Source organism: Triturus cristatus, chromosome 12, assembly GCF_964204655.1.
Source record: "Triturus cristatus chromosome 12, aTriCri1.1, whole genome shotgun sequence".
Taxonomy (NCBI): Eukaryota; Metazoa; Chordata; class Amphibia; order Caudata; family Salamandridae; genus Triturus; species Triturus cristatus.
In genome coordinates, this window is record NC_140595.1 from 698678348 (window position 1) to 698704100 (window position 25753).

Sequence of the window (25753 nt, forward strand, 5' to 3'; positions counted from 1 at the left end):
TCTGTTCCCTGTACATGTGCCAACCGAATATCTGTATCGCATGACCTTTGTTTATTTTTATGTTTAATAAACAGAATTGATTAAAAAAAAAGGCAAAGAAATTACTTTGTGGACATTATGTTGTGTTGTAAAAAATGTATTATTATATGTAATAATTTTTTTTTTCTCTTCTTGCACAGATCCAAAATTTAAAATAAGCAATTTTTAACAATTTATATTAGATTGAAAAGCAGCAAAAAATGAATACCATTTTTTATTCATATTACTGTAAAGGTAAGTTTAACTAAGTCTGAATATGCAGAATGAAGAGGCCTGCAAGAAGCTACAAAGTTGAAACACGTTTCTAAAAACACTCTGTTTATGTATTTTTGAAATCTGACCTTAATCAGATATCATGTGACCTGCAAAAAAAGAGATTTGAGGGGTTCATAATATTTCACCTTTTTAGCTATTGAAGCACTGCAATCATTTCAATCATTCTTCTTTGAACATCTTTGCAGACAAAACTCTGTGCTTACTTTTATCATTCACTACGAATTTTAAAAACGGAAATATGACAGTTTTTGTAAAATAGTTATTGTGTAAGATAGTGTTTCATATTTAGAAAGAGAGGAAATGGCACTCTGTGCACTTTTTATACTCCATGTAAATACAATCTCATCATGCAGACCACTTTGAGTTGATAGGGTGTTCTATAAGTGTTGTTGTGCATGATTCCACTGAATTCTCATAGAACAAGACATATGTCTAGATTTATCAGAAATCATAAATCTCGATATGTGTGTGAATGCTGTACCATTCTAAAATTGGTGTAGGAAAGCACAACAAGGAAAATTGTTTTCATTTATCCACATTTTTATTTCTTCAATGCATGTTGAAATGTTCAGCCTACATTAAAGGAGAAAAATGCATTTTCTGATTGTTTTTGTGCAGGAAGGTGTGTTTTCCTGCAGAATAACAAACAGCACATGACACAGATATCCTTGCACTATGGTGCAAGGGTGCCTGTGTCACTACGTGGCTGCAGTTTAAGCAGCCGTGCAGAGAGAAGCATAGACTTGCAATATATTTATGTAGATATGTTGCATCCCTGTGCTTCGGAAGAACTACAGCACACTGCAGTTAAAGAGGTTACTGTGTGATGCTGCAGCACTTCCTCATAGTTCTGCACTTATACATTCACCATACGCTACTAATGCATTCATTCAGTCAATTGTGTACTACTCATACATTCATCTAATCTTTCACACACTAACAAAGAAATTTGGTTCTTTTTTTAAACCAGGAAAGTTAGTTCTTATAAGAACTTTTTTTTTCTTCTTTTTTGTTTTTTAATTTTTTTGTACTTTTTGGAACAATTTTGTTATTTTTTTGTTTTTTTCAAAAGGAAAAAAAGACAACAAGAGGAACAAAACAGTTAACTTCTCCCAAAAAATAATAAACACAAGTTTAGCACTTGTGATTTTGCTGTGCTCGGCAGATAAGGTCAATTGACTGCTCGCCGTAACATAGCAGTTTGTTGCACTTAATGCAACTTATTTTCAGTTTACCAAATTCAGGACGTATGTCCGGGTGACTGGTTGATGGTGATGCTGCAGAAGTTGATGCAGAAGTGCTTGCCACTGCTGGCTGAGGCTGCTGTCGGAGTCTTCTGCATTCCTGCCTGGCCAGGTTCACGGGATGCAGAGTCTTCAGGTGTTTTAGCATACTCGCCGTCCCACAAGAGTATTTTTTTGACATATTTTGCATGTCACTTTAGTGGAGTTAATTTTGTTTTGACCTTCTGGGAAGGAAAACATTTTTCACACCACAGAGGTGTATCTTTCTGGGCGTGGAGGTTCCACAACAAATTCCTCATCTGACGAAAGGTCTGATTCAGATGTTGGTTGTTGTGCAGAAGCCATTGTTGTGAGAAAAATTGCAGCTGTGGAAATCTTCCCCAAAAAGTTTCTTCTAGATGAGATGTTCCTCTAAAGAAGCTCAAAGAAGAATGATTGAAATGGGTGGGGTCTTTCAGTAGTTAGAAGAGGAAGTGTAATGAACCAATCAAATCTCTTTTTTTGGAGGTCACATGGGATCCGCGCACCGCACGCTTACGGAGCACGCACCCAGCGCGCATCCGCGATATTGAATTAAAAAAAATTATAGGATTAGATGTAAAAATATATTAGTTTTAAGACTAGTTTAGAGTTTGTCTTCAATTAATATTCACATGAAATACATATATATGTTTTTTTAAATGTTAAATACTTTGTGGGATCCGCGCACCTACCGCGTCATAGACGCAGATGACGCATCGCGGAAGCGCGTAAACATCGAACGTGTCGCGTATAGACTGGGAGTGGTGTACCGGTCGCATAGCGATCGCGTACTGACCACGTACCCGACGCATACCATGCGCGGACGCTAATGCGTAGGAATCGTGAACGGTGCGCTTAGGGTGCGCGGATCCAAAAACATTAAAAAAAATATATATAACATAAAGTTTTGTACATATAGTTCAAATAATATTTTGAAAAATACAAAAAAATATGTTTGGAAAAGCAATTAACTTCAAATAATATTTTTTAATTTTTAAAAGAATTAATTGAAAAAATAAGTTTAAAAAATGGTGATAAAGTCTATAAAAAAAACAAAATTAATGAATTTGACACACTGAATTTGAAAAATATACAAATCCAATCAAAATCATCAAACATGACATCTTCAGAGATAAGTTAAAGATACGAATTAGCATTTAAAAAACCTTTGAAATTCACTGAAAAAAACATAGGTTTCATGCATGTTATAGTTAGGAATTGGCATTTAACAAACCTTTGACATTCACTGAAAAAACCAAAGGTTTCAGGGGCGTTAGAGTTAGGAATTGGCATTTAAAAAACCTTAGAAATTCACTGAAAAAACCATAGGTTTCAGGGGCGTTATAGTTAGCTGGACATTTCCGTCGTACAAAACCCTAGAAATCCCCCTGTTATAGTTAGTTCAGCTAACTATAACTCGCGCCCCCGCAATGCACTGCTGATGACGTCACATATTACATCACTCATGACATGGTCAGTGACATCACTGACGACATCACTGATGACGTCATCCATGTGATAAATTACCGCATCTTCTCACACCCTAATATAACCTTTGATACACCGACTCAAAATTTCAGACTTCCATTCTCAAAACCATAGATACTCCAATACCAATAACTACATACCCACTTATTAACTCTTAGGTCTACATACACCTCCACTCATTCACCTGTACAGTCACTCATACTTACAGTCACTCCATACAAGACTATCATATGCATTTATACAGCTATATAGACACTCACACACCACCAATCATCCATAGAGGTACTCTCACACCTAGTCAGTCATGCAAATAATCACACTCCCATTTACTCACCTATGCAGTTATACACACTCAAGTTCACTTACTCATAAAAATAGTACCACATTTTTACGCTCTTATACAATCATTGATACAAGCACACACTCATCCATACAGTCACTCTCACAATCACACACTCTCACATATACCCACTTATATACTCTTACACGCATATATACTGCATTTCACATATGTAGTTAGTCACAAATGTACCACTGAGATATACATTCAATCCCTAATACACCCATACATACACTCACTCAACCATACAGTTCATCACAGATCCACTCTTAAAACCATGCACCCACTGAATCACCCACTCACACATCTAGTCACAGAGTCACACACACCCTACCCACACAAACACTCCGACACCCATACAGATACTCAGACCAATCAATAACCCATATAGACACTCATATAGCTATTCACCAAACCATGCAGCCACTTATACACCAACAGACAGACACATACAGACATTCACACAGTTTAGTCACTAGTCTGCAGTAAGATACATTTAATGACTCACTTATAGAGTCAGTTACGCACCTAGAAAATCATCCATTCACACACTTGTACACCCACTTATTCTTCAACAGGCCTTTCCCTATATATATTAAACATATTAAAACTGTTCAGAAACACATACTCACTGGATGATGTCATCAGTGATGTCATCAGTGATGTCATTTGAGATGTCATCAGTGATGTCATCAGTGATGTCATCAGTGATGTCACTGACCATGTCGTGAGTGATGTAATATGTGACGTCATAAGCAGTGCATTGTGGGGGCGCGAGTTACAATTAGCTGAACTAACTATAACGGGAATTTCTAGGGTTTTGTACGAGGGAAATGTCCAGCTAACTATAACGCCCCTGAAACCTATGGTTTTTTCAGTGGGTTCTTGAAATACTTTATTTGATTTAAAAAATATAATCATAAAAGCAGAACATACACACCACACATGTATAAAAAAGATGATTAAAATGGCCAAGAATTGTAAAAGAAGAAAAAAAAAAAAAATTTAAATGTATAGCGGCAGAGTGTTAATGATGTGACAAAGAAATGAGTGTTACTGTCAGAGACTAAGATGGGAGCCCGAAGTTATAAGAAAACCCAGAGAATGTAAACGTTTCATTAAAACAGCCATCAGGTAGCAGTGCCGATAAATATCATCGGGGTCACATACCCTGATATTGAAGGTGTTGAGAGCACAGGAGAGACCAGAATGAAGTCTTGTTGGTCTACAGTTTTTGTTTTAGACACCTGTGACTCTTTTTAAAGTTGATGCCGGGCCTGCAATTTGCTGATTAAATTTACGATATACATGATGAATAAAAATAGTAAAACTTATGTTTAAAACTGTATTCTCTGGGTTCAAAGCCGCAATGATTGCCTGCCTGCAGGTCCGAGCTCCCAGTCTGTTCCATTCTGGCCTCAATTTTAGTCTACGCTGAGTCAGGAGAGCGGGGCAGTGGCATGTAACATGCTCCATAGATTCCACCGAGGCCCCACAACCCCTGCACTGTTGGTTAATTGACAAGCAACGCCAGATAGGTAAATGTTTCAGCAAGTGCCATTCCCCCAGTCTAAATGCCATAAATCGCAATTTTAAATACAAAGAGTATGTGCAGGGCATATATGATGACGTGGTGATGCCAACTGATAAGAGTTAATAACTGCCCATGCATGCTTGCGTTTGGCACACACCCCTGTTTCACTCCTCGTGTTGTTAGAATTTTTCGAGACAGATGTGTGCCAGTGCCAAGCTTAACTTGAAACCAGGTGCTGGAATATAGTTGAACAATGGCCTCCAGTAGTTTGACCGGGATACCCCATTTCATTAACTTTGCCCAAAGTGCCTCCCTAGGGACCCGGTTAAAGGCAGCTTTAAAATCAACAAAACAACAGAAGACCAGCTTTGATGAAATAAGCGATTTGTCGATAAGTACTGATAATGCCAATAAATTAGACGAAGTGCCTGAATTTACAGTAAAGCCCTTTTGGTTTTTTGGAATCAAGCCTTTTTGGTTCGCCCAGGCACTCAATTCTTCAAGCAAAATGCTCGCGAATTACTTTGCCTCATTGTCCAGTAAGGCTATCAACCTATAGTTGTTAGGGGACGAATGGGCGCCGGACTTATATATTGGGTGAATTACTGCCCCTCGCCATGAGTCTGGTATAGTTGACCAACTCAGCACAGATCTAAAGAGGGTTGCTAATTGTTGTGCCCAATACGTAACATTTGCTTTGAACAGGGCCTGTGGCAGGCCATTTGGGCCTGGTGCTCCATCCGCTCTCGCTTTTGATAATATTTTGACCAGCCTTGCTTGAGTAACGAGAATCAACTCACATTGGGGCTGCGTCAGCTCTTGGGTGTTATCCTGGTTCTCCAAAGACCCATCTTTAGACGTAAAGGAGGTGTTTGTTACTGAAAAGTCTGCACCTTCAATGGCCTTAAAGTGGTCGGTCAGAAAATTAACCCATTCTGCCTCAGCAATGTTTGCACTCCCCTGTCTGGTTGTTCCGTTGAGTTGTTTGTTCAGTAAAGCCCAAAATTTTCTTGAATTACGGTTTTTGCTTTCCCAAAGAAGTTTACCCCAAAATTGATCAAGATGAAGTCGTTTGTCTTGTTTAGATGCCTGTCTATAGTTATTCTGAGCGATTTTATAGTTGACCAAACAGTCATTGGATTCTGGATGCCTCCTAATTGCCCGCAAAGCAGTATTTCTGGTCTTTTTTAATTTCATGGTTTGACTTGATATAAAAAACTGAGAGCTACAAATAGTAGTATGAGAATGCGAATGCGATAGAAAAAGGTTTAACAGATGATAGCAAAAATATGACCAATCAGTGATATGAGAAACTATGGGGTGGAGGCCTCCTAATGTGAAAGACAAGCATTCCTTCTTGATGTTAATACTAATTTCATCGTTCCATCGTAAGCGTTTCACATTTTCTAAGGTTTTTTAAATGCCAATTCCTAACTATAACGCCCCTGAAACCTTTGTTTTTTACAGTGAATATATATATATATATGATATACCTGTCCACAGGCTGTAATAACACAAATAGCACTACAACAATAAACTCTTAAATGCCTACTGGCTTTAACATATAATTTTCACAATAATTAAGTCTGATCTACCTTTTTTGCATTAGCTTTCAGTGCCAAATAGATCAAGCCTATAGCCTCACCCCATAATCATCTCAATCATGCAGCATAAGATTTCCACTAGATAAAAATTGCAAAGCAAGCACTCTTTTTCGGTGACAGCACACAACTTCTGCCCAATCAAATGACTTCCTTAAGAAAATCAACATTTGGTTTGATCGCTATTCCCTCTCTCAGGAGTGCTTCTAAAGCTCTTTTTCTGTGGATCACATGAGGTCTGGAAACAGCTGTGCTGCCAAACCAGACCATACAAGCACACAGCTTGGCGACGTCATTGCCACATTCTATATCTCTATCTTAATGTACACCGACATACAGTGCTTAATTTGAGCCAGTGGTTGCTGATCGTGAGCCACTGGCACTAATTTTTGGGGACCGGCACTTATTTTTCCGAATCAGAGAGCAAGAGATAGGAAAAACACTCAATTCAGAAAGACAAAGGAAGAGATCATTTGAATATCTGTAACAAAGGGAGAAAGCAGGATCCTGCAAGAGTGAGATAAAGGGCAGAGAGACTTGGTATTCAGCCAACTAACATTGATGTGCTCCACGAGGACTCGAACCTGGTTTCCGAGTGGCAAAATCATCATCCCTGGAGTAACACTACATCCTCTCCACCACAAACTTGACAACTCTGTGTGGCTTACCTGCCAACATGATGTAGTCTCTGTACACAGGTAAGCGGAAAAGGCCAGCCAGGACAGCGAAAGTTGGTTTTATCCCTGGAAAGATCTGAGGGAACCCCGTGGAGTTGGATGCAAAGCTATAGAAGGCACCAGCGCAGACGATGCCGTGCGGGTGGCAGCCGAAGATGTAGTTTCTGTCCGGGCTCAGATCTGCAGTTTTTATGGTCTGAAGCAAAAAACAAGGACACTCAGAGAAATGGATGGTCAAAGTGAATACCGGTGTACAACAGCCAGAAACCTGGTTGGTTGGTGGACTTGTCAGAGTTCATAGGAATTTGAGTGTTGGATGTATATTTATTGAGTTAACAAAACAATACTTTCATTCTGAAATTTGCCAGACTATTCAATGCATCTCGATTATTATAAACCAGTCATGTGCTTCTCTGTTGAAGCCATTATCATTAGGTGCGCTAGCCCAAGCTGTTCACTTGCCAAAGAACACTACAACTCCCAAAATGCACTGATTTCTTAAGTGAAAGCTCAAAAATGTAAAAGTGGTATTCTGCAAGCAGGAGTGAGCTAACTCCTGTGCTTCCTGCATGCATCACACAGACAGATCAGTAATTTCCCTCTAGAGACCCGCAGTGAAAATACCATTTTGATCTGTACAATGTGTTGACGTAAACTGATAACATGTTGTACATTTTCTATTCTAGATTTTGTAGGAATGTAGTAATTTGATCAATAAATGTGCTGGGCATGTACAATTTTCTGAACTACCAATAGGGTGGGACTATCATCATCTGTGTATATTTTAGTGAGCCTGTCACACTGTGTAAACTGAGGTGGGATTTCACTCCCAGGTATGGAAATGGGCTTGCACTTGACATTTCGTGTATAGATTAGGGAGTAGTCTGTCTGTCACTCAGTGGGGATAACAGTGTCTGCTCTCTGCCTCTGTACTGAAAAGAGGGGGGGGGAATGAATCAATGACCTACCTGTATTATCTCTCTCTCTTCCTGTGCTGCACTTGTGTTTTACTTTGTACACAGCTAACATAATTCTCTCAGTTCCCTTCTAGCCTGTTTCACTGCTTGCATATCTTGTGTATCTCACTTCCTCTTATTTCTAGTGTTTTTACTTCCTGTGTGCTCTCACTTCTGGTACAGCTTTCATGTATATATCGTTTCCCTTTTAGCTCAGGCGCCTCTCGTTTATTCTGTAGCCGTAAACAGTGTGGGAGATATTATTCCAAGCACTGCAATTGCGCTCCGTTAGGCTCTCAGTGTTCCCTATACCAACCTTCTAGCCCCTGACAGCACAAAATGGTTGCTGCTACCCAGAGACACGATTCTGCCCTCATGCTGCTGAGCCAAGCTTGAGCAGGGAAAGGCAGAACAATAGGCATCCTGTCACAGGGAGGTGTGACCACCTCTCAGACAGGATTTAGTGTATTGGGGCCGGGTGGGTGAGCTTGCCAGTGCCACTCAGTCTGCATGAGGGGCACATTTGGTGTCCCCATGCATAGTCCAGTTCAAACCAGCTCTGGGAGCCGCTGACTCCCGCTCTGGCGCGAAACTTGACAAAGGACATGGGAGTAACCTCCCCCCTAATCAGACCCACCCCTGGGAGGGTCACCTGAATTGTACCGACCCTTTTTTTAGGGTACTTAATGGCTTTCCTGTGGGTGGGTCTCTAGATTCGTCGTGCGACTAGATTCAATTCAGACACCACTGCTTCTTCTACTGTGTGGGGACACTGGACTTCGCTGGACTTTGTTTGGGCCTGATTTTGTCTCCCTTCCAGTCTGCTGCATCGCCTGTACCTGTGCACCATACAGGAACCTTCCATGGCCTGTGGGCATCAAAGACACCTGAAGGAAATTCCCTTGAAGTGAAGGAGTCACTTCCCTGCATTCACAGGCACCGCAACTAAGCTGGCCGGTCTGCTGATCCTGAGCTCCTACAGACTCTGAAAGGTTCTACAACACAGGTGGTGGTTCTCCACAGCTCTGGTGGCCTGCCCTGCCCTCTCACCAAGTTTGAGGCCAGTATCCTTCGTGGGAGCCGCAGGAACCGAACCCCTGTGCAATGCGTCGACTTCCAGCTGCAAAGGCTTGTTGGCTTCTATCCACCAAGATCTTTGGGCTCCAAGTAGCCCTAACCTCAAGCATCTCCAGTGACCAACATCTTTGTCCACATCGCATCACTTGCACCGTGGCCTGCATCTTTTCACGAGCTGCTCAAGGTTCTCTTGCGACTCCAGTACCTCGAGCCTGTGGGTCCTGTTTAGGGTCATCTTTGCTTTTTTGGGCTCCCCTGATTGCTCGGGCCTGCCCTGACTCTGCTGCTTGTGATGAGGCCTCTGGGCCTTGCTGGTCCCGACATTGCACCTTCTTCGTCTTCCGCATTGGTTGCATTTTCCAAGGCTTGTTGGTGCTCCCACCAGACACTCAGTACTTGACATCCAATGTGGGACAGCTTATGCATGGCTCCTGGTCTTCCTCAGCGTCGCCTGGTCCTCACAGCAGCAGAGCCAAGGTCCTTGTCAACTCTCCTGTAACTCCAGACATTGGTTGTCATTCATCTTCCAGATGTTCTGGTCACTCCTGAGTGTTATAGACTCTCTCCACTCTGCTTGCAGGTGCCTCTCAACTAGAATCCACCTTCGGATTCCATCGGACACTTTCTCCTTCTTCAGCAGCAGCACTTTCCTGAAGTCCTCTATTGGGTTCGACAGCGGTTTCCGACAGCACTTCACACCTATATACCGGCTTCCCTGGTGTAGGTAACATGGGTACTAGGGTATCCACGGGTGGTGTGTCTCTCCAACCTTCTGTCTCCCACGGGGTTTCTTCAGGGTCCAATGTGAAGCACCCTTAATCTTTAAAACTCCAACCGCGACTTACATGTTGACTTGTACGGAGCATGCAGTCGTATTCCCACACTGCACACTCTCTCCATGGGGTTCCTAGTCACTCACCTTGGGTGGTGTTTGGGTCCCCAGCATGTCCTCTCGACATTGTCTTGACCCGAATTGTGGTTCTTATACCACTTTCTTAGTATATGGTTTGGTCCCCCCCTGGGGTCCACTGTGTATTTCTTGCTCTCTACTTGATTTCTATGCACAGTATTGTGTGCATTGTGTATATCTCTGGGTAGGAGATATTTGTATGTGTTAGAGAGTATTATATAATAAATACATATTTTTATAAATACCTTGTGTGGTTCTTTTTCACCTAATTTATAATATAAGATTGCATTCCGGTAAAACAAGCTGCTTTACACTCCTTCTGGACTAAGCCTGAAGGCTGCTCTCCACAGCTACCACTTAGAAAGCTTTCTATAGTTGTCTAAGACCTCTTAAATCACCATAAGGGCTGTCTGGACTGGTACAGGGTGCCCACTTACATAAGTGGACATCATATACTAGGCCAGTTTCTCACAGCGAGCGTGGAAAATCAACCTCCCGGCGAGATTTCCAAACGCGGGCGGTCGTATTTCTCATTGCGAGTGGTCGAGAAACCCTCCGTTCGCCTTGAGAAACTAATGCTCGAGTAAAAAATCTACTCGAGCGGCAAAAAGAAAGCTGCGCTCGATTGCTCTGTGCATGGTGCCGTTCGCTATTATTGCACAGTGCAGACAAACACCTGGTGCTGAAAATCAACGCGAACGGTATTTATCTAACGCACTCCACCACTTCCAGAGCTCCGCATAGAGCTGCATAGTTTTTTTTTGACAGTTCTGAGGTTCTTCCCAGGGGTAGTGGGGGTGGGTATCAGTCCTAGATCTTTCCTAAGATCACAGTTTTGGTCTTGTTGGTGTTCAGCTTCAGACAGTTGGTCTTTATCCAGTAGGTGCCTTCATTCGTGCAGGCACTGAACTTGATTCGGGCTCAGGGACTCCACAGATGAGATAGCGGATGTCCGAACTGTATAGTGCCATGCTGACTGACTGAGTCCTTCCAGTCAGGAAGGAGCACATCCATTGGCGTGTCATTCCACGGATTCCAATGTCATGTAGGCATTGGATGAGGATGGGGTGGACAACTGTCAAACACTGAAGAGAGGTCCAGGGGGGAGAAGGTCCGCCATGTCTCCTCTGTTCAGAGCCATGCGGATATCATCTGTGGCAGGGATGAGGACAGTTTCTGTGTTGTGGTTGGGTCCGGGAACAGGCTGAGTGGTGTCGAGAAGTTGCTGATCATTGAGGTGAGGGGACTGTTGATTATTTTCTCTAAGATTTTGGCCAGGAATGGTAGCAGGGAGTTCTGTCTGTAGCTGTCATGTGTTGACCGGTCTGTGGTGATTTTATTCAGCAATAGTAGGACAGTTGTGGGCTTCTAAGCATCTGGGAAGGTTGAGGAAGAATTGGAGGCAGACTGCAACCCTTAAGCGCCATGCACACTAGAATGGGGGTGAGCATGTTGCTGATAGGTTGCAGTCCACTGGAGTAGGCGAGCGGGGACAGGGGTCTGATGGGGTCCCTGAGTGGATGGACTCCATGGGGGTGACGGTTTCTTCTTGCGTGATGATGGGCCATGTCGTTATCACTGGTTTTTTGGATAAGGTTGGGAGGCATTTGGGAGGTGTGTCAGGTCCGGTAGCATATTGAAGGTGCTGTAGATGGCAGTGATTTTGTTGAGAGAGATTGTTGCAGAGGTCCTGTGAGGTAATTCTTGTGGCTCTCACCAGCTATTTAACTCATACGTCTCTCTTTTGCTGACTTATAATGTTTTTGTGTCTAGCCCTACTGCCTCTCACTTACTATTTATCACTTGTTTCTCTCTTCCTCTTAGTTCCTATGGCTGTCACATACTACATATCTCTCACTTACTGTATAATGTGCATATTTCTTTTGCGTTCTTAAAGTGTTATTGTATCTGACCCTTGCACCCTATTGAATCTCGCTTGCATAGTACTTGTGCCCCTTCCCCTGTAGTTCTTTAGTCCCTCACTTCCTGTACATGCTTTTTCTCTTACTTCTGGTACAGCTATCAAATACTTCTTCTCTATATATTGCATCTTTCACCTGCTGTATAGCTCACATTGGTCTCTCACTTTCTGTATAACTCCCACGTGTCTCTCTCTAACTTATTTATAGTGTTTTGCATCTATCACTCAAAGCACCATTCTCTTGTGTTTCTCACTAGCTATGTATCCCTAGATCTCCACTTCCTTTACTGCCTAAACAAGAATATATAGTACTTCTAAAGTAAATTTAGCAAATGTAGAATTACCTTAATTGGAAAGTAATTTTTTGCATATTTCCAGACAATCCAATTCCGGAACCACATTGCGCGTCGACCTCCTGCAGAGGAGAGTGGAGAAGAGCATCAAGGAGATGGAATGAAAAATAGTGATCAAGGAACGGAATTATTTTAAATCTAGCAAAGCCAGGGACATGCTAGGGTGTATCAGCCAAATGGATGCAGGTATGACACATTCAAAGAAACCTAGCTTTTCTGCCAGCATTGCTTTGCATGAAGATGTTGGAAGGCTCTGAAACAGAATAGTAAACACTAAAGTATAACCGCCAGAAGGCACATTCATGTTGAAATAAAATATTTACTTTGCTAAAGTGTCAAACATGATATGAGGCAACTTGGCAGCCAGTCTGAAATGTTCTGGCTTCACGGGTGTGGGTTCACAAAGAAACTTTGTAAAGGTTATATTCCTTTGGAAGATTTCTTTCTGGTGGGTGATGGCAAGACGCCTTGAGGCCAATGAGGCTGTTACTCCATAGAAGCCCTTGTTATCTGCTATTCTATGTGTTACCTGTCACATTAATTGGTGTTTGCATTGTGAAATATTTGTCAATTGCTTTTCCCCTTGGGGTTGTTGCTTGGTTAGGCATCCAGAATTATATTAGCTGATAGTGAAGTTTTCCCAAAAAGCCCTTTCACCCCTGAGTGTGTATCGTCAATTACATGTGTTCACAGAGTTGTTGGATAGGTATGGACTTTCCCAAAAAGAAAGTTTATATATAGGGCTGGGTCTTGGTGCATTCCACTAGCCATGTGTGTGACACAGGTTAGGGCCTCCGAGTCTTTTTCTACAATCTTACCTGGATGGAATGATGCCTGTTGGTTTCAATTTTCCCATTGGTGGGTACTTTGAAGGAAAGTCGCAATCTCAATTGTTTTCTTATACTTCAGTCCAAAGCCCTAATGGATTTAGTCTTTTGGTCTTACTTGCCTAAACAAGGGAGTGGTCACCTAGGTCCCCTGATGCATGAACAACCTCTTGACACAAATCCTATCTTTGGACCTTGTCTTCTATCAGATGATGACTGATGACCGGTAGCAATTTAAAACTGAAATCTTGCAAAACTCACAACCTCTGCTTCAATTGGCCATTCTTGCAACCAGTCTCCACTAGCCATCTGAGATCACCCCCTACACTTATTTCAATCAAATCTCTGGGAAGGCTTTATGTAATCCTAAATGCCGAACTTGTCTTGGATTCTTGGTCAACTCAGTCCAGAAGTCTCTCCGCAGCTTCAGGAGAACGTTTACATTTTTAGAATTCCTTCTGTGAGTGCAAGTCATGAGTGTCATTGTAGTTTCTAATCTGAACAAATATAACCACACCACCTCTTGGTATCTGAATATCTACTTTGCAAATCCCATTCCGGTTGAAGCCAGCACAGTGAAATATTCTGTTAACCACCTTTAGCTAACAATAATTGGCCAACACATTCAGAAGCCATAGGCACAAAAAAACCTGCTTTTTCATAGAGAATGGATTAGACAATGCCTCCCACAAACTAACCTATCCTTATCCACCAATGCCACCTTCTCCACACACTCCGCATGCTCCGAAGGATCTTCAAATTGCTGCCTATCGGCACGAGAAAAACTGTCATGCAAGCCTTAGTCACCAGCAGGCTCAACTATGGCAATGCATTGTATGCAGGAACCACCACCAAACTCATTAGAAGACTCCAGACAGTACAGAACTCAGCGGCCAAACTGATCTCCAACCTGTCCGAACGTGAATGAAAGAATGGAGTTGCTCCAGCCCTCTGCAAACCTTGACTGTCTGTCACAGGGAGATTTCGAAAGCAATGCGGATAAATGAGAGGAAAGAGCGGTTAGTCCTATCCTTTGACCCATTTTTACCCTTCTGCCCTATCCTTCCATATGATGAGTTGCTAAACAAGGCTGGCGGACAACTCTTATGGTGCAAAATGACTTTGCGGCCATCTCTCATGTCACCTTGGTGCGAAATTTCATTCTGAACTCTGCTTCCTGGCTTCACACTGTCCAGGAAGGGGGACAACATGATGGCCTCCTTTGACTGCCCATCTGGCCAAGCCCCACATGTTGACACTGATTCACCAATACCCAATTGTGACTTTATATATTATGTTGATGTTTCTTGTCTTAGAAATAACTGTACCACAAGGGGCCAGATGCACTATCCATATTCTATCTGAAGTAGGTGAGAGGCGATGTTTACCTTCGATACACTCTGCTCAGGTTGCTGAATTTATCACCCTCACACATGCTTGTATTCTTGCTGCTCACAACATTTATACCATATTTACAGACTCCAAGTGTGCTTTCAGAGAGTCCCATGGTTGTGTGCCCCTGTGGGTGTATTGGGGTTTCCTCATTTCTGCGAGAGCCCCAATTTAGAATGATACCCATGTTAAAGGATCACTTGTTGCACTCTTGTCACCTTCCACAATTGCTAGTGCTAAACATGCAGCACACCAGTCCTCTCAGACATTGTTTCTGGGGGGAATGCTTTTGCTGATCAAACTGCTACTAAGACTGCATTGTCTCAGAGTTCTGAAGGGACTATGTACCTTTCTCAAACTGCTGAATGCCTTATGTTTACTAGGGGTGGGCGGAATTTGCGAAATTAACTTTCGAAAATTTTTAAAATTATCGCAAACAAGCGGAAATATCTCGAAGATGCGGACGTTTTTTTCCCGCATGTTCGCGAGATTTTCTGCATGGTTGCGGGTCGCCAACATACCCATGTGGTTGCTTGCGGGTGCGGCCATCTTGTTTTGAGTTGTCTCGCGGTGCATGATCGCGAGAAGAAAGACGTGATCGCGCGACGCATGACGTCACTGCGGGCGCGAACTGTCACGAGACAGCGCAAATGGCTAAAAACAATACAACATCTCATGGAGAACGCGACCGGATCAAGAAAACTTGTCGGCGAACACAGGGATTCAGGTAAGGCGATCGCGCGCGCGCGAGAATGTATTATTTTACAGCGCGAGCAACAAACAAATTATCGCCAAGCTGCGGAAACCGAAAATTTTGACATTTTCGCGCTCTCCGTGAAACGCAAAAATGTCAAATTATCGCAATTTCCGCGAACGGAACGAAATTTTCGCCCAGGCCTAATGTTTACCCTAAAGTATTTATCAAAAGTGTAGCAATGGGTCCCAGAGATGGAGAAACAGGCAAGGATAAAGCAAAACTGTAAAAAGGACCCTGATAGAAAGTGGAACGACAGCACTGAAGAGTAGTGGACCTGGATGTTTTCCACCTGAGCCACACTGGGTTGCACCATGGCAGAGCCCATGATGGTATGAACAATGTTCCAAGTAAGCATTGGTTTGCTCCATTCTTCCCTTCTGGTACCCAGCAACATTGTCACTCCTGTGCCATCTTCCAAGTCTATAATATTGGGAGAGGGATTAAAACCACACCCGCAGCCCACGCACATCCATGGAGGCTTTTCATCCATCTGTGGATGGGTTTAATCCAAATGTCTAAATGTTGTACTTATTCCTAAATCTTAGTAACACTGTTTACTGGCTGCATTGAGGCATGTTTTTATTAACAGGCTGATGCTATCTCTGTAGCAAAAGGCTAATCTGAGATTTCATCCTAGATTTGGGTCCCTCTGTCTATCGAGTGTGAAGGGCTCTTACTTTGTGTCCTTAATAGTTCAAGAATTGTACAAAACATTAGGATCGAGCAATACTTCCATTGTGCATACCACCCTGAGTCATCAGGGAAGGGTGAGTGCTTTGATGACATATTGAAAAATAAGGTAGTGAAAATATTTTCTGAAGCTGGCTTTGGATGGCTGATGTGCCACTATTGGAACTCTGGTCAATTTGAGCCATTTTTACTCAGAGAACTAAACTCAGGCCTCAGGTGATGGGGCATCTAGTGTTAGTCCCATCGAATTCCCAGTGCCCTAGCCTTACTTGATCTGCATTTGAATGATGAGTTAGTACTCCAAAACTGTAAACAACTCATTCACTGCCTCTAACGCTTCTGTTCTCATGTTCAAGTTTGATGGGGCATCTAGTGTTAGTCCCATCTAATCCCCAGTGCCCTAGCCTTACTTGATCTGCATTTAAATGATGAGTTAGTACTCCAAAACTGTAAACCACTCATTCCCTGCCTCTAAAGCTTCTGTTCTCATGTTCAAGTTGCCCTTCCTATTTGCCCGAACGAATCCTACCAAATCCTAAAGCCCGGTGATTAGGTTCACATACATGTCTGTCAATGAAAGTCTGCCTCCAGCTGTAGATGTATGGCCCTTTCCAAGACCTTCTCACTATGAACACTGTCATGAAATGTTACGGAATGGTGGCCTGAATACGCCGCAGCTGCTCTAAGTGAACCACCAAACCTGAGAGCCTAGCTGGACTACCTGATGCACCAGTGACTTCTATGCAGGCCATTTCTGCATCATTGGATTGCTAAAATGTGTGAGCTTGAGGAGGTGTTTGAGCTGCTGCACCTTCCCAATGTCACTCACTTCAAGATGTTGCCACTTTGTCCCAATGATTTCACCTCCAACCTCTGAGGTTCTCAGCTCTCCAATGACTGACCCGTGATGGATCTAGCTGGTCCTCTTTTATTGCAAGCCCCGCAGTTTGGCTCATTATGTGGTACTGCTTAGAGAGACCAGGTAACGTGTGCCAAGAATCCAACTATCAATTTACCCACTGCCCCTCAACCCCCCCCCCCCTTCAGATAAACAGAAACTTAACTCACCCACCTGCTGATGGCACTTACGGAGGAGTGCCTATGGGCCTTATTTCATTTGGTTAAGAAGAACTATGGGACTGATTTAGAGTTTGATAGTCAGAATTTTATGCCACAAACTTTAATGAGAGCCCTGTCCACCAAACAGATGGCTCAGCGGCTCCATATAGCAAGACTGTCATGTTTCCGAGAGCAGTGCCCCTGCTGGTTCCACCAGTGGAAACACTACAGCGCTACGGAGTTTAGTTTTGATAGATAAAAAAGTTTGCTGATCGTCCGCTTGAAACATGGCAGCCACTCAGCAAGCTTTCGGTGCCTTCAGAGGAGCCACTGTGGAAGCAGCTCTGTGAAGGCACAGATGCATCTGCAGGGCTAGCAGAGATCTCAGAATATGGTCGATAAAAGCTCGGCCAGGTTGGCGAACAAAATTAAATCCATCAGCCTGACAGAGGGTGGGCGGCCTGCCAAATTCTAAATACGCATGCTTTAAATTAGGCCCTATGTTTCAAGCTATACATATCCAAGGACAATTCCCGACTTGTGTGAATGCTCCACTGTCACTAATCCCTTTGCAGATGATTGTCACTTCCCCAACCAGTCCATCCTAGGTCTCACTGTTCACCTCGCTGACACTGCCTGAGGACAAGATTGTGAATAAAGGAATGGCAGCATTTACAAGGGCTATAAGGACTGTGATGTGTTGGCCCAGGCAAGGGAGAATTTTGAATTTGTCACATCCTTTTGAAATTAACTTTGACATATTCAACCGCAACCTGGTGCTTACTTCGTCTGTGGGAACAGAGGGTATATTAGTTTGTCCTAAGACTTGTCTGGATCCTGTTACCCTACCTCCATTGTTCCTTCTATATGTCACATACCTATCCACTCCCCTTCCCAAAGGAGAATACCAAGAGCAATACCTAAGGCTGCTTCCTTCTTTCCCATCCCATTTCCTACACATGGAACTGCACTAATTATTCTCAAAGTTCACACTATAAAGGATTAGAAGACTCAAATTCTACTGCAGCAGCTTTTAAGCTCATTTTGGATCCATTAGAAGCACAGAGAACTGTTATCTTACAGAACAGAATGCCTCTTGATTGTGTCCTGGCTGCAGTGGTGGAGTCTGCACCAAAGTAGGTACAGAGTGATGTTCTTGCATACCAAACTAATCATTGAGTATACATAACCAGATTGACAAATGTGTAATAGTTTTAAGAAACTTCACAAATTAATGATGGATTTAGTCAGGATGGATTAAGTATTTTGTCCTGGGTGAAGAATACATTTTGAAAGGGAAGGAGTTGGAAAGAAGAAAACAGAGATATTAGCTATTTTCTTACTATATTTTTTATTATACCTATTTATGAAAGCCTGTATGTGCAACATTCATCACTTCGCCAAAAATAAAGCTTGTCCCTACTTTCCCTTACTTTGTGCAAGAGCAATGGTGGCTTTGATAGCGCTTCTAAATATGAATTATTACAATATCTTGAGTGGGAAATAACCCATGAAGTAGGTTGGTTTATGTCCATTGATTTGTTCCTGGAGCTGCATATGATTGTACAAAAGGAAGGGATTTCAAAAGTTCCTATTCATTGCATTAGAAAGCACAAATTCTTAAATAGCCTGCTAGGCTCTTTAAATTTTATGTTTTTCTGAGGGTCTAATGTTTTCTGCGTCAAGGGACCCGAATGCATCTTCACTGGTTTCCTGGTATTGTTTTCGGCCATGTGATCTCCATTGGTGCCTTGGTATGAAAAACATGCAAATCTGTTCTACATGCATATGCACTTTAGCATTTATGCTCAGTGGGCACAGGGAGAACCTCTTGTCCTGTTCTGTGACTCAGACTATTCAATGTTATTTTAATGAATTTGTTCAGGTTTCAGGTAGGGATGAGACTGAATTTTTCTTCGACGCCTTGCTCCTGTGGTCAGAACATAGAAATCTTTATAGATTCCATTTTCGCCCTGTAATGTCAAACTTCGAAACTGGCCTATTCATGTTACTGGAATAATAAGTGGCTGAGAATATCCTCCCATTCATTGCCCAAGAATATCATATCCTGGTTGCTACTGCCTTGATTGAGGCTTGACTTGGCAATAGAATTCCATCTTCTCGGGATTCCTTCACCAGATCATTAGACTTCTTCAGCTGGTCCAAAAGTCTGCTGCTCGCCTTTTGTCTGGAAACAAGCGAAGGGACCATGTCACTGCTATCTTAAAGACCCTTCACTGGATCCTTAAGTAGTGTGTACTGTTCAAATTATTTTTGCTTGCACACAAGGGGATCCACCATTGCTCACCTCATCCATTGGTCTTGAAGTTCCAGTTCCACGTCCCACAGCTACCCCTGCACTCTTTACGTCAGTGGTTGCTTCAGAGTCCCAGGAGTGACTTGGTGTCCTCCGGAGACAGTTCCTTTTCGGTGGCGACCACCAAAGATCTCTACTCTCTGATAATGCTCACCGTCTTCCGTAGGAAGTTTAATATGTAACTTTTTGGTTCTTGTTTTCACTCTTATTTCTTTGAGTCTTGTCAGTCTCTCTTTTTCTTGTCCTAGTGTTTTGGTAGTTCCCCAGAGTGCCATGAAATTCTGGTAAATGGCCACTTTGTAAATACCACATGTAACAAACCAGGCTCACATGAGTGGCACATGTCCAGACCAGTGCAATCTTTCCGCATCTGGAAGAGGAGCTGCTGAGCCCTTTCTACCACAGAGGGGTGTAGAATGGGCAGAATGTTCAAGTTTGTTCTGGGACCTAACTGCTTAGAATTTGTTTATTGTAGACAAAGGATCTGGTCTCCCTCTCCAGTCTAACAAAGTGGGTCCTAGTTGTTGGTTCAGTCAACCTCCCCAGCTACCGGAGGAAGAACCTTCTTGTTTCTCAATTGATTGCCGATTGCAGACATATCATATCCAGGTTTGTTAAAAAGATTATAAAGGCTGCAAGTATTCATTCTAGTAACATGGCACTGCTGCTTTCTGCTGCTCGAGTAGACATTCTACTCGAGCGGAAGATTCTGCAACGCGAGCGGCAGATAGCTCAATGCGAGCGGTCGCAACCTTCCGCAACCGCCCAATTTTGAGAAATCTCGCTGGGAGGAGGTCTAGTTTGCGATTTTCTCTTGCAAGCACTCGCCAACTTAATGTTGTTGAACCACTTGAGAGAAAAACCTCTACCCCGTCACATTGTGGATTTTTTCAGAACTCCGCGTTCAGGGGAAAACTTCGCAAACTCCACCAGCTGAACTGAATTCTTTATCCCCCCTTTATTCTTTTAGTATAACTTTGAAAGCTAGTGAAGTTTTTTTTAAATGTGCAAAGTTGTGAATAAACAACTTCACAACTCTGACGTCTATAAGGCCTTGCATAAATTCTATAGCTTAAATTTGCAGCCACCAGGCAGCAAAGAGGTGGAGAGTAGGAAGAAGAGAATTTCCTTGTGGTGTTGGGGTTGTGGTGTTGGGGTCAGTGTTTGGGACAACGTGTTCAAGGAATAGACAGATTAAATGTCACATGCTAGAGAGAGGCGTGCTCCTTGTACATAAGACATGTTTTATTATTAGGGCCATCACCGCTTGGAAAGTGGTGGGAGTTACGGAGGTGCTAAAAGTACATCACGCCCATATTCTATCTCAAATATTTTTACCTTAACAGATATATGGACACATTTTGCAGAAACTGCCTTACAAAATGGTGAGTTTGGAATGTAAGCACACAGGAGAAGATCCATGTTTGGCGTTCTCATCCTGCTCTTCCACTCTCATTTAAATTTCCCACATTTAAAGGGTAAGGTAATATCCCTAAGCACTGCCACAATGACCGTTGTAAAAAGTGCACTAAAACCTGCTGTAGAACATGCAGTACATACTGCAGTGCTATTAACACATGTGTAGTACTTATTTTGGAAATGCCACAGAGGAAAACCTCACTGACTACAAACAATAAAATTGGCAAAGCAACATGGCAATGAAGTCAAGGTCCTGGTGCTAATCAGCATTTTATGACCTAGTGTCAATGCTTCCTAAGATATGCTGGGACCATATTTTGACCAATGCAATGCAGGTGTGTGCATGGCCACGTGTAAGTAAATATGCACAGCTGCAGCTATAGTGACATTGGTAGCCAGATGTATGTTAATTCCATTTCCAATGAACTTCCAGAATGACTCCAATCTCTCAAATAGGGGCTTCAGTGTCCTTCATGGAGTAATGTGTTGCTTCACTTACCTCTCTCTGGGGTGTCCCTGTCGATAAACACCCATATGTAGTACAGGACTGGGATGAGCCACAGGGAAGTAAACATGAGGTAGAACAGCACTGCTATCCAGAAGATCCCTGCAAGGAGGAACAAAGTCAGGAGGATTAATACCTGCACACACTCAACCAATCAGAGAGAGGAATGGGCAGATTGTCCAGGGCTCCCAGTGCCGCTGCGCATGGGGGAACAGTGCAAGGCTGTCCGGCAAAGGTTCTGCTTCCGATGACTAGTGATATAGACATTAAATGTGGTAATGCCCATCGGTAAACCTGGCTTTTAGATTGCATTCTGCAGATCCCTGGGTTGGGATCCAAACTCCAGAACTAACCAGTCGTCAGTTCTCAATCTAGAAAATTGGACATGGGTTTAAAATCTGGTCTCAAAGTGGAAAGTAGTGAATGTTGAATGCATCAAATAACTAACTAGATCAATACCTTGGTCTCCCAAGTGGAGTAGTAATGGGTACAGGGCACACACCTCATTTACTGACCAGAGAGGCCAAGTAAATCCCATGAGACAATAGGGCATTATCTCTAACAAAGGTACAGAGGTGTGCCCTTTTACAATGTACTGGCCATGAAGACATGAGGTAGACTTGGGAGTTTACATGACAGTGTGGTCTATAAATATGGGGGAACGGCCGGAACAACATGGGCAGAGCCACGCGTACTGGAACAGCGCAAGCGCTACCAGGCTTGCCTGAACAACGCATTTGCCTTAACCACGTATATGCGTGGTTAGAGCAGACATTGGTCTAGTGTTCAGTGTGGGCAGGGAGGAGAAGAAGAGAGAGAGTCAGCACAGGAAGCTCTGGAGGTGGACAGGTAAGTGGGGCTGGGGCTCGGTTTGGGGAGTCCCTTTTAGGGCTCAGCATGGACAAGGGGTCAGGGTACTTTTGGGAAGGGAGCAGGATTTTAGGGCTCAAGGCGTGGGGAGGGGGTCGGGTAGTTTTAACGGCTGCGGCTGGTTTTGGGGAATGATTTTGAAGTGGGGCGGTTTTACGGCTTTAGGCAGTGGAATGGGTTGAGTAGTTTTATGGACAGCACGGGGTAAGTTTTAGGGCTCGGGTCAGAGTCGTTTACAGTAGGGGGCAGGGTTTTAGGCCTCAGGGGGAGGGGAAGGAGTAGTTATAAGGGCAGGGCTTGTTTTAGGCCTCAGGGCAAGGGTGATGTAGGAGGTTAGAATTTTAGGGCTTATGGCAGGTGGCGGGGTAGTGGCAAACTTAACCACACATACCCCTTACCATTCATGCCTTTACTATGAAATTGGGTGGTAAAGGAAGGCTTGGTTAAGACGCATTCGTGGTTCGGGCTGCGTGGTAGCGGCACGTGTCGTTTAGCCATGCGTGCCTCTGTCATACAACCAAACAGTGTAATCAATGATCGGGGGATCTCTTTGAGGCTACTGCTTTAATAAAGACAAGCAAGAGAGCCTGCCACTCACCCATGAAGAGGTAGGTCAGCACCCACTGGAAGAGGCAGAGGGATTCCAGGTGTTTCTTCGTTGTCTCGTTCATGTCTGCCTTGCACTGGAGGGAAGCCTGGTGTATAAAGGAAACTACAGCGTCAATTACAAAATCAGTAATATACAGGATGGCAGGAATTGGTGGTCTTTCAGCATGATTTTCAGAAATGTGGCAGGGAGAGTTGATAATTATCTGATGAAGTAAAAAAGCCCTAATTGAGGCACTGGGGAAAGATATTAGCGAGATTGTTTTCTATAACACAGGACTGTCCCTATCTCAGAGAGTCACAGGATGTTGAGCGTCCCAGCCGAGAATCGAACCCAGTTCCAGCAGCATCGAGGTCGACCGCCCTAGCCTGAGGCCACATCCTCCTCCCTTAACACCATAGTGTACTTTAATGTGTCGACCCTATGTTACCATATATCAAGTGTACACAAGTACCTGAGCGGCCAGATCACCTGTGCCTCCCCTCTCTCATCCTGGCTCACTTCCTGAAGTTGCTCGACCTCTCTGTAGCTAGGGAAGCAGAGAGCTTCTCCGTCACTTAAGCTATTGAGAAACCTAAGTCCAAGTGGATATGCTAGTACAGAGGCCTGAACTGTTATGTGTTTTTAGGTCTCTCTGAGCCCAGCGCATGCGCTGGCTCGGAGAGACATTTTGTAGATGAGTTTTCAAAGTGCTGCTGGCTGGCCTAGCGCTTGCGTTCACGCGCGAACCGCTAGCCTTCAGCAGCACTTTGAAAACTCGTGCTACTCGTGCTTTAGCGCGTCATCGCGATGAGTTTCGCTTTCAAAGCGATCGCGATGACTTTTGCTTTTACGCCCGCGCGGCCAATGCTTGTTTTAAAAAGTCCACTGTTTGTGCCTATTTTCCTTTGGCACTAGTACGCTAGTATTCCACAAAAAGTCAGGCACTGCCAATTAGTGTGACTTTAGTTAATCTAGTTTTTAATGGATCCCTATGTGTTTTACGCTGTTCCTGCCTTTACCACCTTCTTTGCATTAGGTTTTGGGAATGAGGAGCTATGTGAATCAAAGCCATTTTGCATTGTGCCTGTGTCAACTTTCAACACAGAAACCATGTTTTGCGAACGAAAGTTGGTCAACGCTGTAGTTTAAACCACTTCACGTTACGTAGCACTGCTTTGCATCATAGAGTGTCCTCGCTAAACATTAGTACATCTAGGTCTATCTTTCTGTGTCTTCCTCACTGCCTAATCGTTTCTGTCCACATCTCAGTAGCTGAACATATGGCCATTTGTCATTTTATCTTTGCATACATTTATGTATCCCGTCATTTCTCTTGTTCCGTTAGTGTGTCAGCCTTACAGTCTGTATTTTTGTATCTCTCTTTTCTCATCTCCCAAGCGCCTAAAATCCTGCACTGTGTTCCTCCCTTCTGATGCCGGCCCCGTACCACAGCCAGGCCTGCAGGTATACTGCACGTCATTTACATTTGTCCAGGGAAAGACGTGCATGTGCAAGTCACATCATACCTACAAGTCAGGACTATTGGCTTTGTCAATGGTTGCTAGTTACATAAGATAAATAAGCAGCAACTATGGCTTGTACATAATATTGAAAAAAACTTCCTCTTTAAGCCCGGGTGACACCACGACAATGTTGCTGCCCCTGAGTTTCAAAAAAGAGAAGGGAAATCCAGAGAGAAAATGACTCTCTGAAGGATTTCCCCTCTTCTACAACGCTCACCACGCGCACATGATGTGCCTGCTGTCAAGTCCGGGGGAAAAACAAGCATTGGCATAGCCAATAGGTCTCGCTTTTGGGACCTTATAAGTATTTAGTTATGCAGCACCATATCCTTGGTGCAACAATATCAACTGTTGCATGGCTAAACACTTATAAGATCCCAAAAGCGAGACCTATTAGCTATGCCAATGCTTGTTTCTCTTCTATTTACCACCCTTTTAGCTGACACATGTTAAGTACTTAAAAGTGATAGCTTGGGGTGAATTTAGAATCCATATTTGTTTTATGTCATTTTCCTTTGCAATGTATAATCAGTTCTGGTAGAATATTTTCAGGGTATTTAATCTGAGCTGATTGACGATTTAAAATAATTGTTATTAAGTAGCGAATAAGGCTTCATGGAAAGCGGAAACGGTGTCTCCTTTATTGTTATTGTTCAAAAGAATACAGTCTGGCATAATGAAAAAAAAGGAAAAGGGCATAATGGCACTTTCTGCTATTTGTTTATTCTGAAAGATTCAACAATGACCAAATAAATAATATTAAATAAGCTAAGCAAAGGGAGTGAATGTGGAGAGCGTAGCCTTGTAAATAGCCGACACAGTCTGGGCAGGATAGCATCGCCCGCTTTAGCTGCTGGCAAACTGAAAGGCATTCAGCCTCACTTGCTGCTCTCATCAGTCCAACTGAAAGCACAAAATGAGACCAGCAGGCTATGATATTGAACATAAATCCTTATTGTTAAAACAGGTATACAGCTGTAGGCCATTGAAACTCAAGTTAAGTTTTTCTTTTAGTGCTAAGATTTGTTTAGTGAATAAAGGAGTGATGGTGGACTATTATAATGGTACACTGTACATATATTGGAATGGTAATTGTTGTTTGTGCTTTTTGTACAAGTAGTAGCTACCAATCTGTTTATCTTCATAGTAGTAACAATTCATATTGTGTGCATTAGGATACAGTTTTTAATCTTAAAAATAAATCTTTAAGTGGGGGCATGGTCAAGATGGTGACAGAGTAGTAGGACTTCTTCACCTGGCCGCTCGTCTTGCCGCTTGTCCTGCCCGTCATCCAGAGTTACTCCCACCGGAGGTGTGTGGGACCAATAATGGCAGAATAGGACCCGCCAGCCCTCGCTGGCCTCAAAA

At 43.1% G+C, this 25753-nt stretch overlaps 1 protein-coding gene across 3 annotated transcripts in view; it reads right to left on the bottom strand.

Moving 5' to 3' along the window:
• Positions 1 to 25753, bottom strand: part of LOC146780128 (diacylglycerol O-acyltransferase 2-like) — a 156577-nt gene that overhangs the window by 99503 nt on the left and 31321 nt on the right. For 2 of the 3 annotated variants that reach the window (XM_085638132.1, XM_085638134.1), the window contains exons 2-5: positions 22872 to 22968; positions 21398 to 21505; positions 12429 to 12499; positions 7212 to 7416 (exon numbers count right to left, since the gene is read on the bottom strand). In XM_085638132.1, the coding sequence (XP_085494258.1) occupies positions 7212 to 7416; positions 12429 to 12499; positions 21398 to 21505; positions 22872 to 22944 (457 nt within the window). In that variant the 5' untranslated portion in view covers positions 22945 to 22968. Of the gene's footprint in view, positions 1 to 7211; positions 7417 to 12428; positions 12500 to 21397; positions 21506 to 22871; positions 22986 to 25753 lie in introns of all 3 variants that reach the window. The other variant, XM_085638133.1, reaches the window with a different exon arrangement.